Source organism: Epinephelus lanceolatus, chromosome 22 (genome assembly GCF_041903045.1).
Source record: "Epinephelus lanceolatus isolate andai-2023 chromosome 22, ASM4190304v1, whole genome shotgun sequence".
In the NCBI taxonomy this organism is placed as follows: Eukaryota; Metazoa; Chordata; class Actinopteri; order Perciformes; family Serranidae; genus Epinephelus; species Epinephelus lanceolatus.
Genome location: NC_135755.1, coordinates 31,676,907 through 31,695,644, shown reverse-complemented (window position 1 = coordinate 31,695,644; position 18,738 = coordinate 31,676,907). Strand labels below are relative to the sequence as shown.

The 18,738-nt window shown below is 41.8% G+C and overlaps 1 protein-coding gene across 2 annotated transcripts in view; it reads left to right on the top strand.

Moving 5' to 3' along the window:
• The first annotated feature begins 1,816 nt into the window (after window positions 1–1,816).
• dock11 (dedicator of cytokinesis 11) overlaps window positions 1,817–18,738 on the top strand; it is a 100,112-nt gene continuing 83,190 nt past the window's right edge. Inside the window, exons 1-5 of one of the 2 annotated variants that reach the window (XM_033609299.2) lie at window positions 1,817–2,092; window positions 11,015–11,131; window positions 12,836–12,925; window positions 13,737–13,819; window positions 17,146–17,212. In XM_033609299.2, the coding sequence (XP_033465190.2) occupies window positions 1,988–2,092; window positions 11,015–11,131; window positions 12,836–12,925; window positions 13,737–13,819; window positions 17,146–17,212 (462 nt within the window). In that variant the 5' untranslated portion in view covers window positions 1,817–1,987. The remainder of the gene's footprint in view (window positions 2,093–11,014; window positions 11,132–12,835; window positions 12,926–13,736; window positions 13,820–17,145; window positions 17,213–18,738) is intronic. The other variant, XM_033609300.2, reaches the window with a different exon arrangement.

Here is an 18,738-nt window from a genome sequence, read left to right as displayed (position 1 = left end):
GCTTAGTGCCTCTGTTTATTTACACAAAACTATGCTGAACGACAGCAGGGTCTACACATATTGGGAATGTTGTACAGTGTGTGGGATTTTGGATGCAGCACTGGTGTTTAATTTGTCTACTCTGGGATACAGTAACAAATAGCATTGCGGAGGCAACGAAAACACGACTTTTACTTTCAGGTTATTATAAACTATTATACTTATGAATACTATAATAAATGTTTGCCAATATCTCCCTGTAAAACCCGCACACTGGACCGTTAAACTTGCTGTCTTGTAGATTTTTTGTTGAGGAAAAAAAGCTGGGAAAAATGCTCAGCTCATTGCAATTTTGCAGCAGCAGTTCGCATCTTAATCCACAAGATGGCAGTATACTGTAAATGTTGACAACTGGTGGTCATGTCATATTTCCCATTAGAAATACTGTACATCTTGCAGACAACCTTGTTCTGCCTTGCTGATCTTTTACTACTCTTTTACAACATACAGCTTTTTTGAAAAAAAAAAAAAAAAAAAAAGGGACTGTTCTTTACTTATCAAAGTAAGGGGTTGGGTGAGGTTTGACTTTTATTTTTCTTTCTTTCTTTTGTATAAATGTCATGATCCCTTCATCGTAAATAACCATATAACACAGTTCCTGGCTATGATAACTGCGGTGATTTTGGAGATTTTTAAAGAAATCATACCTTTCAAACCCACTTGAGTGTTTTGGGGTTCTGAGAGTAAATGAAAATGAATACAAAATATGACCATTTAAAGTTGAATGTCCCTCCCCTAAGCCAAATCAAAAAACATACTCCATCCCCAGTGCTTAAAAGCATATTTGAAGTACCCCCCCCCGTTTCCTCACCACCCCCCTCCTCTCTCATAAAAACAGCACAAAAAGAAGCACCTGAGACACAGTAGAACATATTTGTTATTTATCACTCTAAATTTCTGCACATTTGTGTCTTATTCAAGCTGTCAGATGAGCTGACTTCCATCACATGGCACAACAGAAGCAACTCTGATAAGTTTAAAGAACTACTACTACTACTACTTATAGTAGCCTAATGTCCCCACACTTTTTTGAAACTTTATTTTGAAAATCCAGTGACACTTTCTGTTTTTAAAGTTTCTGGCTATGATAAATGATGTTGTTCTGGCAATTTTTAAAGAAAACATGCCTAGCAGGTTATCTTCAGTGGTGAAGTAAATACAAACTACAACTATTTATTGTATTGACAAGCATCTCCCCACTTAATGCATGTAAAAAGGTCCTGTTTGTGCATGTGTGTGTATTTCGGGCCTGTGTGTATATATTTATATATATGTAAAAAAAAAAAAAAGTTTATTCATGGTGGAAGGAGGATCATGCATTTTACCCCAGTCAGTCATTTGTAGCTTTGGGGAGGGAAAGGATAAAAACAATAAACAAAGTCATACCATAGGCACCCCCCCGCTCCTCTGATAACTAAAGAACAGTCCCTAAGTCCATCCCCAGTGCTTAATAATTATTTTATACATTTTATATTTTTTTATATTACTTTTTGCAACACCCCCTGGAGTAACTAACAGTCCCTTAATAAACAACTGTACAAAAAAAATCATCTTTCTTCCACCTCATTACTTTCAATTCACAAAAATTGTCTTTATCCTGTAATTTAAGGAATTACGATTAATATTTCCACATAAGTAAAGCTTGACGCTGTCAGGTTAACGCCCACTCCTTCGTCTTGTCCACATAAACGATCTTTGGTTATGTCTGCTCCGCTGAGGACAAACGGAAGTAGGTAGGAGTGAAGCATCTCGCCGTGTTAACCCCTCTCTGCTCTCTCATCAGCAGCAGCAGCAGCAGCCCCGCCTCGCGACGCGGACCGCTAGCTGGTTCACCTCCAACACAACCCACATCTGGCTGTCACATTCATCGCTGCCGCTCCGTCCGGTACCGCGGCATGCTCACACTCACACCGGGACATACGAAGTGGATTTTAAGCAGAGGGGCACAATGTCCGAGGTGCGAAAATTCACAAAGAGGTTAAGCAAACCCGGGACGGCCGCGGAAGTCAGGCAGAGCGTGTCGGAGGCTGTGAGGAGCTCCGTGGACCTTGTGGTGAGCAGAGGACCGGCGGCGGTCATTTTAGCTAACACGGATAACGTAACTAACCGGTTAGCCTGCTAACTCCCCTCCCCTCTGTTCCCTCTGGGGACTATATCTTTTTAATTTTGTTTAATTAGTTATTTTGTATTGCTGCCGTTCATTTTGGTTTATCACCACCTTTTTAACTCTTTAATTTCTGTCTCGCCAGTTTTCATTCACTGCGCTTGTCCCAGCAGCTGTAACCTATAGCTAACTGTGACGCTCTGGCATGTCTCTGAATGCACTGAAACAATTTACAGCGTTACTGGCAGCGCTACAGTAAAGAGGACAGGTCATTATGGAGCGATTATATGCCGCGAATTCAACTCCCATATGTTGGCTTGGATTTTCTAAATTGCCGGCATTACAAAATAGTGTGACATTGTCCTGAGGAACACATGGGTTTTCAGTCATGTGCGGCTCCTTTTGTGTGCTGGCGGATGAGGAGCGGTGCCAGTTGGACAGCTGCAGCATGGCTTCCTTGACTGTCCTTGCCTTGGAGCTGTGTGTGTATGAGCCTGTTTATTTCTCCTGGAAATTGCCACATTGTGCAAAAAGAAAGCATGCTTTTTAATTGATGTATAATTACATGTGTGTAAAGCAAAAGGTTTATTTTTTCTCCTTTTGAATCGATAGCAGTGCTGCTGGCTGATAGTGGTTTGTAACTGACTGCAATAATGAGGGATTAGGCGCAGTGGTTTGAGATTTAGGATCCTGCTGATGCTGCATTTGTGTTTGCATACGTGCCTCTAAATGTGTGTGTGTGTGTGTGTGTATTTATTTCCATGTCTGAGGTGTGACATCTGTCTTGATGTCAGTGCAGATTGATGCTGGTCTGCTGATAACTTGTTTTCTTTTTGTCATAACTGAAACCATCTGGTAACTCCCCCACTTTCCCATTATGTGACAAACTTCATCCCACAGCACAGCAGTCCTACATCTCTGGCTGTATAGAGTTGAGCTGGAGACGTTTGTATAAGAGATAAACTCTTGTTCCCTTGGGATTATTCTGCTTTAGTCTTATGATGATCATGTTCAGCACTGTGACGCAAAGAGGTTACGAAGCGTAATAATCATGTGATAAAAGTTTTGATTCCTGCAACAGAGGTGAGAGTGTGTGTTTGTAGCCCATGTCTTGCGATGAGTTTTAGAGTTGCAGGTTTTGGCTGCTCATTTTGTGGAATACACAGTTGGCTTGGAAACCGAGAACAAACGTCTTTTTGTGGATGGTGTATGGGGATTCCCTCAGGCATGCTGTGACCATGCTTCCTGTGTGACTGTGTTTGTGTGTTCACTCTGAACATCTCTAGAAAGTCAGTCCTGTTTCTAAATCCTTCCCTCCATGCCTGTTTTCTTAGTTTTGCAAGGAAACACACAAGAACTTCATAAAAGGAAACAGTAGAGTGCAGAACATGAAGGTTTCTCCTTTTTCTTTTTCTGAAACAACAACCCTCGGGCCAATTAAGTTGCCTCATTGCGTCATTGCTACCTCATTACTGCAGTTCATAGAAAGTCCAGTAAAAAATTGTTATCCACATCTGTGTCTATGTCTACTAGTCTTTTACAAAGAGTTTTTGGGAATGTATATGTTAACCTTGTAATTGGAAGAGACCATATAGTCCTAATGGATTACTGGAAACACTTGTAAGTTGCAGTTGCAGCCCTAAATGGTTTCCAATTTTGGTGGATTGGCCTCTCTAAAGGGCCCACTGCGAGGGGAAAATGTGGAGTGAAACCAAAGTTGAAGAGTTGTTTATCACACCAGACATTTTGACCTGTCAAACACAGGTGTAACTACTAACATACTGAAATCACTGCCTTGTATTGCAGTAATTGGAGGAACCAAGGCATCGTCGACATTATCAGTTCCACCTGTGCTTTTACTTCTCTGACAAGTTCAAATAACAAAAGTGAAAAAAGGTCTGTAAACGCGATTAAATGTGCAGTGTGTTGGATTTTGGGGCATATATTGGCATAAATGGAATATAATAAGTATTTTTACTCTGGTAGTGGTGCTGGGTTAGCAGCCCATCTCTGACATGCCAAACAGCATAGATGAAACACTGATTTGTAATGTAAAATGTCTTTATTCAGTGTTTTTACTGGTTTAAATCACCTGGTCTGTTTGTTTTGGAGAGGAAGAGACCTCTGCAGATAATTTTGCTCCTGGTAAAAACCTCCTGTACAATGAACACTGAAGCCACCACTAAATCCCCATGAATCTTATACAATGTTAATTTAACTTAGGATAGATAAAAAAACACAAGAGTGCACTGATGCCAGCAAGACTACATTCTGTCTATTAAAGATTCTAAAGATGGCTGTCATTAGAAATGTTATTGAGACATAAAATGCAAACTATTTATAGGGTTAGAGGGATGACAGTTTTTTAGACTTTCAATTCAAATGAGGAAATGACCAAAAAAAGGTTGGGAACCACTAAGGAATGTACTTTTGTGATCAAGGATACAGGACACAGAAACATCAGCCTCCATATGATTGCACACCCAACTACATAAAAGACTGCGTGTCTGTCTCCAGTCAGGAGAAATGTCACTGTCAGTGTTCCACTGAGTCTGGTTGACATTTCTGTCTGCTATGCACGCATCACTGCCACATCACTGTGCAGTGAAGCCATATATCTCTATATTTGGTCATTCTTTTGGTTTTAGATCAGCTGAAAGATTAAATACTATATGGTATGCTTTAAAAGTCTCCTGTGGTTTGGGCTAAAAATCCTTTGTCACAAAATTTAAAGTAAGTTTTTCTTGTTTTCTGTAAAACATTTTGGGGATACATGGTTTTCATGTATATTGTATACAAGATGTTTTGGATGACAGAAACTTGAATTCCAATAACTTGCTTTAAATTTGGTGTATAAATCCTATTTCTATCTGTATATTATTATTGTGAATGCAGCAAAAAGCTGCAGCAAAAATGCGGCAACAGTCATGGCAGGAAGCCTTTTGTTTTCCGGTTTTCCATCCATACGTCCATCCCATTCTCTTCAATGTGATATCTCAAGAGTGCCTTGAGGTAATTTCCTCAAATTTGGCCCAAACATCCACCTGGACTCAAGAATGAACTAATTTGATTTTCATGGTCAAAAGTCAAGGTCACTGGTGCTTTTCCATTCACCTCATTTCATGCACATTTTCAATTTGGGCGAGGGATGTCAAAGGTTAACCATTAATTGGTTAACCACTGAGAATATTCTTGGCAGCTGAAGCATGTCGATCTGTAGGTTAATTCTGCTGCTTATCAGTTGGCTGCACTGTGCACCACCTGGATCTGGTAGGAGACAGACAGCAGGCTAGCAGCGTTAATATGATGAAAGAACATAGTGCCCATTGCCCATGTCTGATCTCCATGGGTTAGCTAGCCTTGGCCGCTCTACACTGCGCACTAGCCAGGTAGGGTAGGAGCTAACGTTAGCTAGTGGTGCTGTTCATTTGGCGATTACTGCTAGTAATGTGCCTGGACTCAACAGGTCAGGGTGAGGTTTGACTGGCGCTGTTTTTATAATGTCATCATGTTGCGCCTTCTTTTGCAGTGGCACCTGATTGTAGAGTAAAGGCCGGGACATACTTTCCGCTCTGACTGTCCGCAGACAGCTGCAGATGCGAATGCAGTTCTATTCGTAGTACAAGTGGAGGGTCTGTGTCAGCAGTACATGGAAGGGCTGGGAGGTGAACTTAGAGTCCTCCTACCGCAGACATTGGGTGAAAGTGAAACTATATGATAACTGGGTCTGGAGGGAATGTCTGTCAAATATCCTACTTAAAACTGGCTTCATGGGTGTGCAGTGGCTATGGCTGACTTGAAAGCAGTATTTTGGACTGGACTGGAGTTTGGAACAAGAGTTTGGAGTATGCTCTGTCTGTGTGCTTGCTATGTGTACAGCCAAAAATGGAGTGCATGCTGGCATCCACATAGGGGTCGGTGCAGACCCCTGGCGAACATGGGTGGATGATGACATTCACGCCACGTGGACCAAAGTGGACCGTTGAAGATGCGTCGATGTGGAAGCTATGAATTGGCCCTTAGTGCCACCTACTGCTTATCTCGATGAACAAACTCACAATATTCGCTTAACAGTAGTGGATGTATTTTCTTTTGTCGATTATTTTGAAAAGTTAGCTGACATTTGTATCAGTGTTGGATGGAAACCAAACTTGCGTCCTCACAGAACATATTTCAACTCCAGAATTCATGCTCTAGTTGTGACAACATTTCATGTCTGTCACAGTCTAATAAGATAAAATGATGAAATGATGACATTTCATATCCAAAAGGTCAAAGGTCAGCTTTATTGTTATATCGTAATGTTCTGCAAAAACACTTTTCTATCCCTTAATAAATGTCTTAACAAAAGAGGAGACCTTTGGTCAGCTTGGGTGTCTACCTTAAAAACTGTGCTGATTGTATAGATTTTCTGTGCTGCTGGGTTGAAGGTGTTTGAAGCATCAGTTTTTTAGAATTTGTAGCTTCCTTGCAGCACCATCCATATTTGAAGCATTGTCTGCTGTCATGGCTACATATGAGTCTGCACAGACATGTATGTAAACTGCAGCCTGCCTTGTTGGCGGAGGCGTTCAACTGTGAGGCTGTAATTCTAGTTTGGAATAGAGAGGGATTAATACAGGGATAAAAGAGGCTGGTTCGGCTCTTTTTTTCCCTTGAATGAGCCGCTGTGTGTCTCATATACACACACAGACTGGAGCACTTAGTGGGGTCAGCTGTGGGACAGAGGAGCTGCTTCATTCTCTATGTCATGTCAGTGTGTGTGCACTCATCCATTGTGTTTAAGTGTGAGCTTCCCCAGCCAACGTGATAAAATCCACCTGGTTGTGTTGGAGTCTCAACTGTATTACATCTGCTGAACTGTAATGGGACACAGACATCTGGAAGTGCACCCTTGCTAACATCATCATCATCATGGTCCCCTGGAGGCACATTGGGAGTCATGCCGTGGACTCAGTGATCGGTGTTTGTGTCTTCTCTAGCCTGGATGATAGCTCAGAGGAGAAATTGCCTGCATTACAGTTACGCCCAAGTATTAGGTCACATTTAGCATTTTAGCATCTGTGTGTGTTTCTCAATCAGTGAGACTGTGGCTTCACAGCTGGCTGCTTGTGATTCTTCTGCTTCTTTCCTCCTCTATAAAAGCAGAACTCACTCTCTCTGTCTTTCCTTCTCTCTTTACTTGCTTCCTCTCCCTCCCTCTCTCTCTCTCTTTCTCTGTAACATGATCAGTGTTGCAGTCGAGTCACTGCGCTGCCGGTTGCCTCTGACTTATAGTGCTGCGGTTCAGCTTGTTGCACATGACAGGAAGCAGAGCTGCTGTTTCGGGTGCAGGGGCGGCACAGTCGTGTGTAATGCTTTCAACAGACTTCTAGGTGTTGTGTTTTACTGTTGCTCAGGTTGCTAGTTGTTCACTGTAAAAAGACAACAGTGATGCTACAGAATGCAGAGAAAATCTCCAAAAACTAAATCTAACATTTCACAAGTAACACTGGGGTTGGGAAGTTTTTATTTAGATTAGTGGTTTCATGGAGACAACCGAGAAAGTCGGGGTCTGGTGGAAAAATCTGCAGAGAACATGTACTTGTAACCAGCTTATTTCACCATGGGCCAAATTACTGGTTAGAGAACACTGGAAAGGAGAACTTTCTTTCCTTTATTGGCTTGTGCACAGATGCCAGGATATTCAAGAAGGAGGTTTTAACCCTTAATTTTTGGCCAGACAGTGTCCAAAACCACATTATTTTATTAATTCTAGTGGAGATAGTGGAGGGATTTCCAAAGAAATCAAACATGCCAGGAAATGTAGAGTCTTGGGTTTGAATATTGCATTCAGTGTAAACATTGTATGGCTTCACTGAAGAGTGGAACAAGCTGATGTGCAATATATACACATGATACTGTCAGACAGTTTGGAATTCAATTGTTTTTCCTACTTTAAAGCCGCCTAAAGCCTCTGAATACACAGAGAAAAATGTGTGTTCGTGTAGGTCTCTTTTGCTCATAGTGAGAGGGCAATTGAGAAAATATGTTGTCAGAGCCTTTAAAAGAAACAGGGCAAACCTGTGTTGAAGGGACAGTTCACCTCAAAATCAAAAATGCATATTTTTCCTTTTACCTGTAGTCCTATTAATCAATCTAGATTGCTTTGGTGTGAGTTGCAGAGTGTCGGAGATATCAGCTGTGGAGATGTCTGCCTTCTCTCCACTATAATGGAACAAGATAGCACTCAGCTTGTGGTGCTCAAAGCGCTAACATTTTTTTTGAAAAACTCAACAGCAACGTCTCTTTTCAGAAATCATGACCCAGTTACTCAAGATAATCCACAGACCTTCTTGCGAGCAGTTTCATGGAGGAACTTATTTCTTTCTACTGGTGTTTGGTACCAAAATAGCTACTTTAAAGGGCACCAACTGATTTACATAGAGTATAAATTCATGTTAAATTAATCACTGGCAAATTTGAGTTTCTGAGTTTCCCTCAACACAAAAACCCATTAACACCTGCCAACATCTGGCTTTTTATTTTTTTTATTTTTTTTTGGGCGTAGCCACTTTGCCGGCGAGATGCAGTGACACGCTACCACTCCAATATTGTTCCAAAGATAGAAAAAGTAACTACCGTAAAGTTTTCACAGGTCTCTATGCTACTTTCTACTGTTTACTAAGCTGTTTTCCTGCCGCCGTGACAATGAAGGTCACACACCAGGAAAAAAGCCCCCCCCCCCCCCCCCCCCCCCACACACACACACACACACACACACACACACAGACAGCCTATCACCAATTTTTAATGGGTTTTCCCGTGTTAAAAAAAAAAAAAAAACATGCACACACTAATTTTGTTGGAACAGGGAGGAATATTGGAGAACACTGGGCTTAGACAAGAGGTGGAACTATTGTGGAGCTGCCAGGTTTAACTTCAGACAGGAGGCGGGCACACTGGTGAGCTGGCTATAGAGCTCCATGGTGTTGGCCGCTCCATCGACCCCTGCGTCGGCTTCTCAGTGAGCCAAAAGTATTGCCTCAGTGCCAATCTGCTGCCATAGTTTAACTGTTGGGTTTATTTATTTAGAGAAAATAAAGCAGTGATGATAAAAGGCATCAGTAGTGGTTCAAATATGAACAGTGCCAAACCCTACTTTCTACTAAACTACACCTGCCAGCCACATTGCTGTGCGAAAGGAAGTGTGCGTCTACTGCTCGCTCAACTAGCACTACTGAGCTAGCTGTTACATCTCAGCTGAGGAGAACGCCATGAATGTGTACATCTCGCCCTATCACAAGTACAGGACTCATGCACATGAGTAGATGCATGCGTCCTTCTGCGTGGTGATACCCTAAGTGGGTGCAGTTTGGTACAAAGAAATTATTCCTACATGAAACTGCTCACAACAAGGTCTGAGGATTATCATGAGAAGCTGGGTCATGATTTCTGGAAAGAGACATTGCTGTTGTGTTTTTTTGGCACTCCACAAGCTGAGTGCCTTCTAGTTCCATTATTTTCGAGAGGAGGCAGACATCTCTTCGGCTGATACCTCCAACACTCTGAAACACACAGCAAAACTATCTAGACTGATAAATAACACTACAAGTAAAAGGAAAAATACGTATTTTTGATTTTAGGATTAACTGTCCCTTTAAAAGGTTCACTCAGCACTTAAAGCTGCATGTCTTAAAAAGACTTTAACCTATGTTAGAGTTTCCAGAACTATTGAGTAGCTGCACATATAAACATGCCCAGTGATAGTTTTAGAGGGATGGCAGTCGATGGGAGGGGGAGAGCAGCAAGCAGAGGGGAAAAAGGCAGTAGCCAAACTACTGCATAACTTTATTACTGGCTTTCTCACTCTGCCCACTCAAACAGTGGTAGGAAAACAAACCTCTGCATTTTGGCTGCCTGGACAGCTCTTAATGGAAATATGACAACTCGGAAAATGTCTCAGTCGTACTCTTCCAGCTGTAGGACATTGTCAAGGTTTTTAGAGTCCTTCTCCCCACTGTGTTTGTTCTTTAAACAGCATGTCAGCTGCCGTGCATGTATTGCTTGCAGCCTCTGGTGCAGTGGCTCAGCATTGTGCCACAGAAGCTGATCAGAACCATACAGTCTGGTTTCCTTTGCGTGGTGTCGCTCAGCCAAGGCTTATTGCCTAAGCTGTCCATCGCCATCTTCACTTCTTAGCTTGAGCTTAAAGTGGCACTTTCTGGGAATTAATTCTGAATCTTTCCAAGTGGTTTAGGTTTCTACTTGTGATCACAGCCTGACCTAGTTGTGAAAGGCTAGGTTTTAGCCTGTAGGCCTCTTTAAGACATAATGCACAGTCTGATTTCATGCCTTTGACTTCTCTATGAAACTCAAAACAGGAAGTTATGATACTTATCCAGAACTGCCAAGTGCCATGTGATTTCTTGTGTGTTTCATTATTACGTATGCCTCTGTCAAGCACATGAGCTTTATATTACCGCACAGGACTATCAAGCCAGATATCTTATTTGTCCATTTCAGTGCTGCTTTGTCTCACCTTTCTTGACCTCTCTGTCTTTCTTATGTTTTCACTGTCAGTTGCTTCCCTTTCGTCATCTTTTGCCTTTTTTTCATCCACCCATAACTCTCCGAGCAGCCGTTTCCCTGCACTGGTCCGTGACAGTGCTCTGAACTTTGTGGTTGTGTCTCTGATCTCTTGCGGCTCTGCTTTTGCATGGGCGGTGAAAAGATCTGGGGGTGAGCTCTTGTTAACTGCTTTCAAACAACAAGGGCATGTGGAGCTCACCAGAGCTGCAGTAAAGACAAAATTATCAGAACACAAGATCAAAAAGCAAAGGTTTATTTGCAGTGACATGTATTTGTGTTGTGTCCATCTTTCATGGTCAGGAGCAGCCAAAGATTATCGAACCGCTGGACTATGAAGCCGTGGTGTTTCAGAGAAAGGCCCAGATCCACAGCGACCCCCACCGGGACCTGCTGCTCTGCCCTGTTGATGATGTCTCGGTGAGTCCCCCTCGTCCTTTCTTGCTCTGCCCCCTCGTACTGGCTCTCACCCAGGTCATCCTGCTCTCAAGGATGAAATTATAACCCTCATACTCAAAGCTTCTCCTGTGCTGAGATCTCCACAGTAAACAGCCAAATCATCAGCTTTTTTCTTGCAAAAGTGCTTGAGTCAAACGGGAACAAAGAGCTGTAAAATATCACTTTCTAAAGAGAAGTTTCCCATCATTAATCACTGTTTATCCCAAACACAGCAGGCTTGATTCTGTACGGGTCAGTCCAAAAGGCCTGACCAATCAAACACAATCCAGCCAGGTACCTCTGCTCTGTATTTATTGGTGCTGCTTCAAGCACATGTGGTTTTCTTTAGAGGCATGTCTTGCTTCATGTCTCGCTTTTTTTTTTTTTCCATCTATTGACACTCATCTGTTCCTTTGTATCTGTGCCTTCTGTTTTCTCTCATCCACTTTCTCTTCTTTTTTTGATGAGAAGATAAAGAACTGTCACGACAATCATGTCATGTATACATGTTTGTTTTTGATTGTGTGTGTAGGGCTGTACTGAATGTCATTTTTTTATACATTTCAAAGCTTCTGTCATCATATTTTATGACAGCCCCCTCAAACAAAGTCCTTAGTGATGAAGTGATTCATTTGATTAATTGTATGCTTTTTATTTATTTATTAAATCAACCTTTTTTAATCAACATAAGTCTCAGGCTGATCCAGTAAGCGCAGAAAATAATAATGACATAATTATCATGCCCATAGCCTCATAGCAACATTATGCAATGACAGAAATAACTTTAAAATAATTCAGAATATTTTGAATTAAAGTGTTTTGTTTTTTTTGTTATTTATAATCTGAACAGTCAGGTGCAGAAGTTAAGTGTGACTGACGCTCACTTGGTGAGCAATGAATTGGGGGGGCTGTTACTGTGGTACATCATGATGTAATTTATCTTTGCCTAATACAAGCCCTTTGCCTGAATAGAGTTTGAACACATCACCATGTAACTCCATGCCATCTCAGTTGGCTGTTAGTTTGAGCCACAGGCTGTTAACAGCTAACGTTAACTAGCTCTGGTCTGGTTGATTTCAACAATGATTTGATGTTACCACTGTAGCATTATCAGGAAAAAAATGGGGTACATCCCCTGACTATGGCTGTATAAAGGGGCTTGCCCCTGAAGTGTCCAAAGTGAGTTTATTATGTCCTGTCATCCTGAAAATGTCTCTGGGAAGATCTCTGTTCATCCCAAACACATTTTCTATTATCCTAGGACAACAAGATGCTGTTAATCCCAAGCCCTGCTTTATAGTCTGCGCAAAATTGATGTGACACAACAGAAAAAGATCGACTGCTGGCATCGGTAAATGCTATCTTATTTGCTGATAGGCTAGTGACAGTCAACAAGGCAAATATCAGCAGATATCGATGCTCAGGCGATAAGTCGGCCCATCCCTAATACTAATAATATCTGTTCAGCCTAATCTTTATCTGCAACTCTGCAGAAATACTGTGTTTGAGCAGAATGAATAGACATGCAAGAAAAAGAACAAAACACAAGAAGCTGTACAGCCTTTGAATGATGATTTAGAATTCTAATGTTAACATTATGAAGGAAGCTTCAAGGCTTTGAATTATACAGTTCTGCATACCTGTGTGTCTCACCGTGTGTGTATGTGTGTGTTTGTGTTCATGCAGGAGTCCCAGATCTCCCGGCAAAGGAGGACTGTTGTTCCCTCAGTGCCTCAGAACGCTGAGCGGGAGGCCAGGAGTCTGTTTGCCAAAGAGGTATTACAGTATAATAGTAGTCCCATGAGGATGACTTGGCCTCACTTGGTCTCAAACAGCACATTTGAAGCAGTAGTCCTTTTCTAAAAATAAAAAGGGTTTGGAGTGGAAAAAAGTGAAGCTTCAGTATTTATAGTTGAATTTTAATCTTTTTTAATCATTTTATTAATTAGAATCTGCTCAGTAATAATCAGACATAAATGCAACGAGCAAAATGAAGGATGATTTCTTGATGACTTCACAACAGCCTCTGTGACATTTACTCTAAAGTGGTCACTTGATGCTCATAAAGAAACACAGAATGCACAGCCCAGTTGTAAACACTGCTGTGCTGATGATATATTTTATTAGCACTGAAAAACAGACTCTTCTGGCATGATGTGGATATACTCTGCTGCTCTGCCAGGCTTTAAATCTGTGTTCCTCAGCCAGCCCTCATGGCTATGATATAGCATGGAAACAACTGTCACAGGGATTGTTAAAACATCCAGGCTTACTCAGCATCTACCAACAAAGATCCTTTCAGCTGACTTAAGTGAGAGTTTCTGCTCACAGTTTCACACTGAAGAAAAAGTAATATGCACAATGAAAACCATCTTGAGTAAAACCGAGTAGAAGTCACAGCACACACTGCTACTTTGAGTTCATAAACGAAGGATATGGAGCTGGAACAGTCTCCGTCCTCCTCTGTGAGTCACAGTTGGAGGAAAGAACTGCATGCTTGGTTAGGTCACTTTGCTGCTATGGCATGCTTATGTTTCAGTGTGTTAGCTGCCCCTAATCCAGCTCTGTGTGTTGATCTGTTTGGCAGTGCATCAAGATGTACAACACCGACTGGCATGTAATCAACTACAAGTATGAGGCTTACTCTGGTGACTTCCGCATGTTGCCAAGGTAAGGAAGAAAAACATTTTTTAAGAGATTTTGCAAAACAACATCCAAGTTCTTTACTGACAAATATGTAACATGTAAAAGAGATTTACTCAACTCACGTGGGTCTGCTGGATGACAACATGCAACAAATCACTGTTTGTGTATATGAATGCAGCTCTGATCCTTCAGCAGAGGAGAGGAAATACTGCATACAAATTGAAATATCTGAGTTCAGCCAGATTTCCCTCTACAATGCAGCAGGTGCAGCCCAGATGTTTTGAATTCTTATTGATGTAAAGCTTCCTAAGGAGATTATTTTTATCACTGCAACCTGCACTTGAACCATAAATTGAAGTAGAAGAGACATACAGTACAGGCCAAAAGTTTGGATACACCTTCTCATTCAATGCGTGTTCTTTATTTTCATGACTATTTACATTGTAGATTCTCACTGAAGGCATCAAAACTAAGAATGAACACATGTGGAGTTATGTACTTAACAAAAAAAGGTGAAATAACTGAAAACATGTTTTATATTCTAGTTTCTTCAAAATAGCCACCCTTTGCTCTGATTACTGTTTTGCACACTCTTGGCATTCTCTCCATGAGCTTCAAGAGGTAGTCACCTGAAATGGTTTTCCAACAGTCTTGAAGGAGTTCCCAGAGGTGTTTAGCACTTGTTGGCCCCTTTGCCTTCACTCTGCGGTCCAGCTCACCCCAAACCATCTCGATTGGGTTCAGGTCCGGTGGCTGTGGAGGCCAGGTCATCTGCCGCAGCACTCCATCACTCTCCTTCTTGGTCAAATAGCCCTTACACAGCCTGGAGGTGTGTTTGGGGTCATTGTCCTGTTGAAAAATAAATGATCGTCCAACTAAACGCAAACCGGATGGGATGGCATGTCGCTGCAGGATGCTGTGGTAGCCATGCTGGTTCAGTGTGCCTTCAATTTTGAATAAATCCCCAACAGTGTCACCAGCAAAACACCCCCACACCATCACACCTCCTCCTCCATGCTTCACAGTGGGAACCAGGCATGTGGAATCCATCCGTTCACCTTTTCTGCGTCTCACAAAGACACGGCGGTTGGAACCAAAAATCTCAAATTTGGACTCATCAGACCAAAGCACAGATTTCCACTGGTCTAATGTCCATTCCTTGTGTTTCTTGGCCCAAACAAATCTCTTCTGCTTGTTGCCTCTCCTTAGCAGTGGTTTCCTAGCAGCTATTTGACCATGAAGGCCTGATTGGCGCAGTCTCCTCTTAACAGTTGTTCTAGAGATGGGTCTGCTGCTAGAACTCTGTGTGGCATTCATCTGGTCTCTGATCTGAGCTGCTGTTAACTTGCCATTTCTGAGGCTGGTGACTCGGATGAACTTATCCTCAGAAGCAGAGGTGATTCTTGGTCTTCCTTTCTTGGGTCGGTCCTCATGTGTGCCAGTTTCGTTGTAGCGCTTGATGGTTTTTGCGACTCCACTTGGGGACACATTTAAAGTTTTTGCAATTTTCTGGACTGACTGACCTTCATTTCTTAAAGTAATGATGGCCACTTGTTTTTCTTTAGTTAGCTGATTGGTTCTTGCCATAATATGAATTTTAACAGTTGTCCAATAGGGCTGTCGGCTGTGTATTAACCTGACTTCTGCACAACACAACTGATGGTCCCAACCCCATTGATAAAGCAAGAAATTCCACTAATTAACCCTGATAAGGCACACCTGTGAAGTGGAAACCATTTCAGGTGACTACCTCTTGAAGCTCATGGAGAGAATGCCAAGAGTGTGCAAAGCAGTAATCAGAGCAAAGGGTGGCTATTTTGAAGAAACTAGAATATAAAACATGTTTCAGTTATTTCACCTTTTTTTGTTAAGTACATAACTCCACATGTGTTCATTCTTAGTTTTGATGCCTTCAGTGAGAATCTACAATGTAAATAGTCATGAAAATAAAGAAAACGCATTGAATGAGAAGGTGTGTCCAAACTTTTGGCCTGTACTGTACATATGCCTATTTTCCAGATAGCCTCACAATTCCAGAGGACAAAAAATACAATGCAGAAATTGATAGATATGGTTGGGTTTTATGGGAATGTTCACAAATGTCACATCCTTTTACGATATAGGGGAAAAACATCCACTACTTCGCTTAACAGTTGCTGTGTGGCTTTCTTCACCTCAAATAAACTTAAAATTCCAGAGTTGTGCAGTATTTTTTAGAATTTTTTTCCCATGTTTGTGTGCCTAAGTGATTAATGGGAATAACAATTTTTAAACTGGTACAGTAAGTGTCTGACAAGATTATTTAAAGGATCCCAGCAGTGATAGACCTCTATGTTAAAGAGTAAGATCCTCTTATTTAACCAGAAACAGCCCCAAAATTGTCATTATCGAACCCACCAGACTATATTTGAATAAACTGTTTGGTTGAAATAAACAATGTATTCTCACAAAACAGTTCGTATGATATCCTTTGAATTGGTGGAATTATGTTATGTCCTTAACATTAGGTTTAGGCAAGTAAAGTTTCTGTGGTTAGGTTTAGGAAAAGAAACATTGTGAGGGTGTATTGTAAATGACTCAGAGTTCACGGTTCCGAACACCAGTCTCCCGGGGAAAGTCCTGTGTTTTGTGACCCATTCACCAACCTGTCTTATGACTGGACTGCTTGGAACCGCTTCCTTCTTAACTCTGTCACACACTGGTCACATGACTGAGCCTTCCAAAATACGTGGGTTATGCACGAATTACTGGCTCATTATTACAAGGGATATGTACGGTAAAGTATGAACAGTGCATTAGAACAGCCTAAAATAAACCCCCAATTCACCCAATTAGATATGGACATGTGTTGACTCCATACTAGCTTAAATTACTGTTTATTTAAATGGAGTTTGGTGTTTGGCTATTTCCGGGCTGTTTATTGTTAAACAAAAATGCTCCAATGCTTTATACAAACAATGTTAGATTGTTTAGCGACTGGTAAAAGAATAGTAGTGAGCCTCCAAGGACTGGTATCTGTTGAAGTTACAAATCTCCGCGTGATAATGTTGTAACCCATCATTAAAACATAGAACAATGGTGTTGTGTAACGTTAGCGAATGGACTGTTTTCCCCCTTGCCGACCATGCCCTACTATGACTAGACACCAACTGTATCTTTGAGGTGGCACTAAATTTACTGACCAACATAGGACATACACAGCAAAGGAGACAGTGCAAACAGTGATTTGTTGCATGCTTCACAAAGAGTGAAGAAACGGAGAAAATGCAGACCTCCCCACAGGGGAAGTGCAGTGGCGAGGGGGCTGATTTATTGAAGACTGCTGACCCTTACTCACTTTCTTTTCAAAGCAAAGGCCTGAAGACAGACAAGCTGCCAGCTCATGTGTTCGAGATCGACGAAGACGCCAAAGATGAGGTGAGTGGAGAGACCTGGGCGCTGTTAGATCACAGACATTGATCACTGCAGCGAAGATGAGTGGTCTGCTATTGACTCATTGGGTCCTTTATGGACAGCCTGCACCACGCATATATGAACAGCTTTTAGTGATGTGCAATAAAAATTAAAATGATCCCTTTAATCTTTTTGAATTATAGAGATGAGACAGAAATTTGGCTCATATCTGGAAAATATGAGCAAACAGATCAGCCATGTTCAATGTGGACGTGCATTGAACTGGTAATGGTGCTGCAAGATTGCCTGTGACTTATGGTCTGTCGGTCCTTTAGTCCATCCAGAAGTGTGACCCCTCACAGGCTGAAACCAGTAGCCGTATATGTCCTATAAATAGCCCTCATCGATCCACCTCCCCCTCCCCTCGGGCCGGATGCGGATAGACAGAGAACGGGTTTAATTGAAGGAAAATAAATGCTGTCGCTGCTGGCAGGACGAGGAGGGCAGAGAGGAGATGGCTCTGTTACTTCTTGAAACGGGCCATGGTCTCTGCATTATCAGCTCTGGCTGTGATGGTTGGTCTTGGCAGCGTAGTAACAAGAATGTATAAGAGCAACAAGAGAAAATGCACATAGTACATGCATCATTAGGCAAACAATCACATATCTTTATTTTTGTATTTGCTTATAAAAATGTTTGCTTTACTATGTCCTTTATATAGCCTTTTATATCCATCCACACACCATAACAATAAATCAGGGATACTGTAGTCAGTGGACCTAGGCATTAGGTGACAATATTAAGTACACAACCATGATAGGAGGTAGGGTGTGGCGAGGTGTGTATGCATAGTGGTCAGCTGCTCAGTTGCTGTATGTCTGAAGCATGTACAGACTGCAGGAAGAGAACAGCCAGCCAATTAGATTACAGGACAAAGCTGGAGAGACAGGCGGAGGCGTGACACGCAGAGGACAAAATGCCACTTTAGTGTGATCAGGCTCATCTCAACTATGCACACACATACACACGTCAATCCTTCTCGCTCATTGTTATGATATGTGTGTCATGTTCCAATCTTGCATTAAGTTAATTAGCCCCCCTTTGCACTGTGCATTCCTCCGAGAAGCCAGATGCATTATTCCCAAGAATGTGTGTGTGTGTTTGTATATGAGAGAGAGAGAGAGGTCATTCCCTTGTGAGTAATGTTTGTGTTTTCTGTGGTGCTGATGAACAGTCCCATGATAGTATGAGATGGAAAGGCTGCAGGGACAGAGGATGAGTTATGATGAAGCCTTTTTGGGAAACCGAAGAAATTGTCCCTATAAATTGATTTGGCTGGACAGCATGGGATTAGAAATAATGGCATTTTTCACTGACTGAACTAATGTTAAGATAAAATAAGATAAACTTCTTCCACTCTGCTAGGATGTTGGTGTCCTCTGCCAACATTACTGTCTTTCATAGGCTGTAGTGGGCCCAGAAGACCTAAGTAATCCATTTGTACCAACCATGTCATGCTAGCTTGTTGGTCGGGGGGTTAAATCATGCTC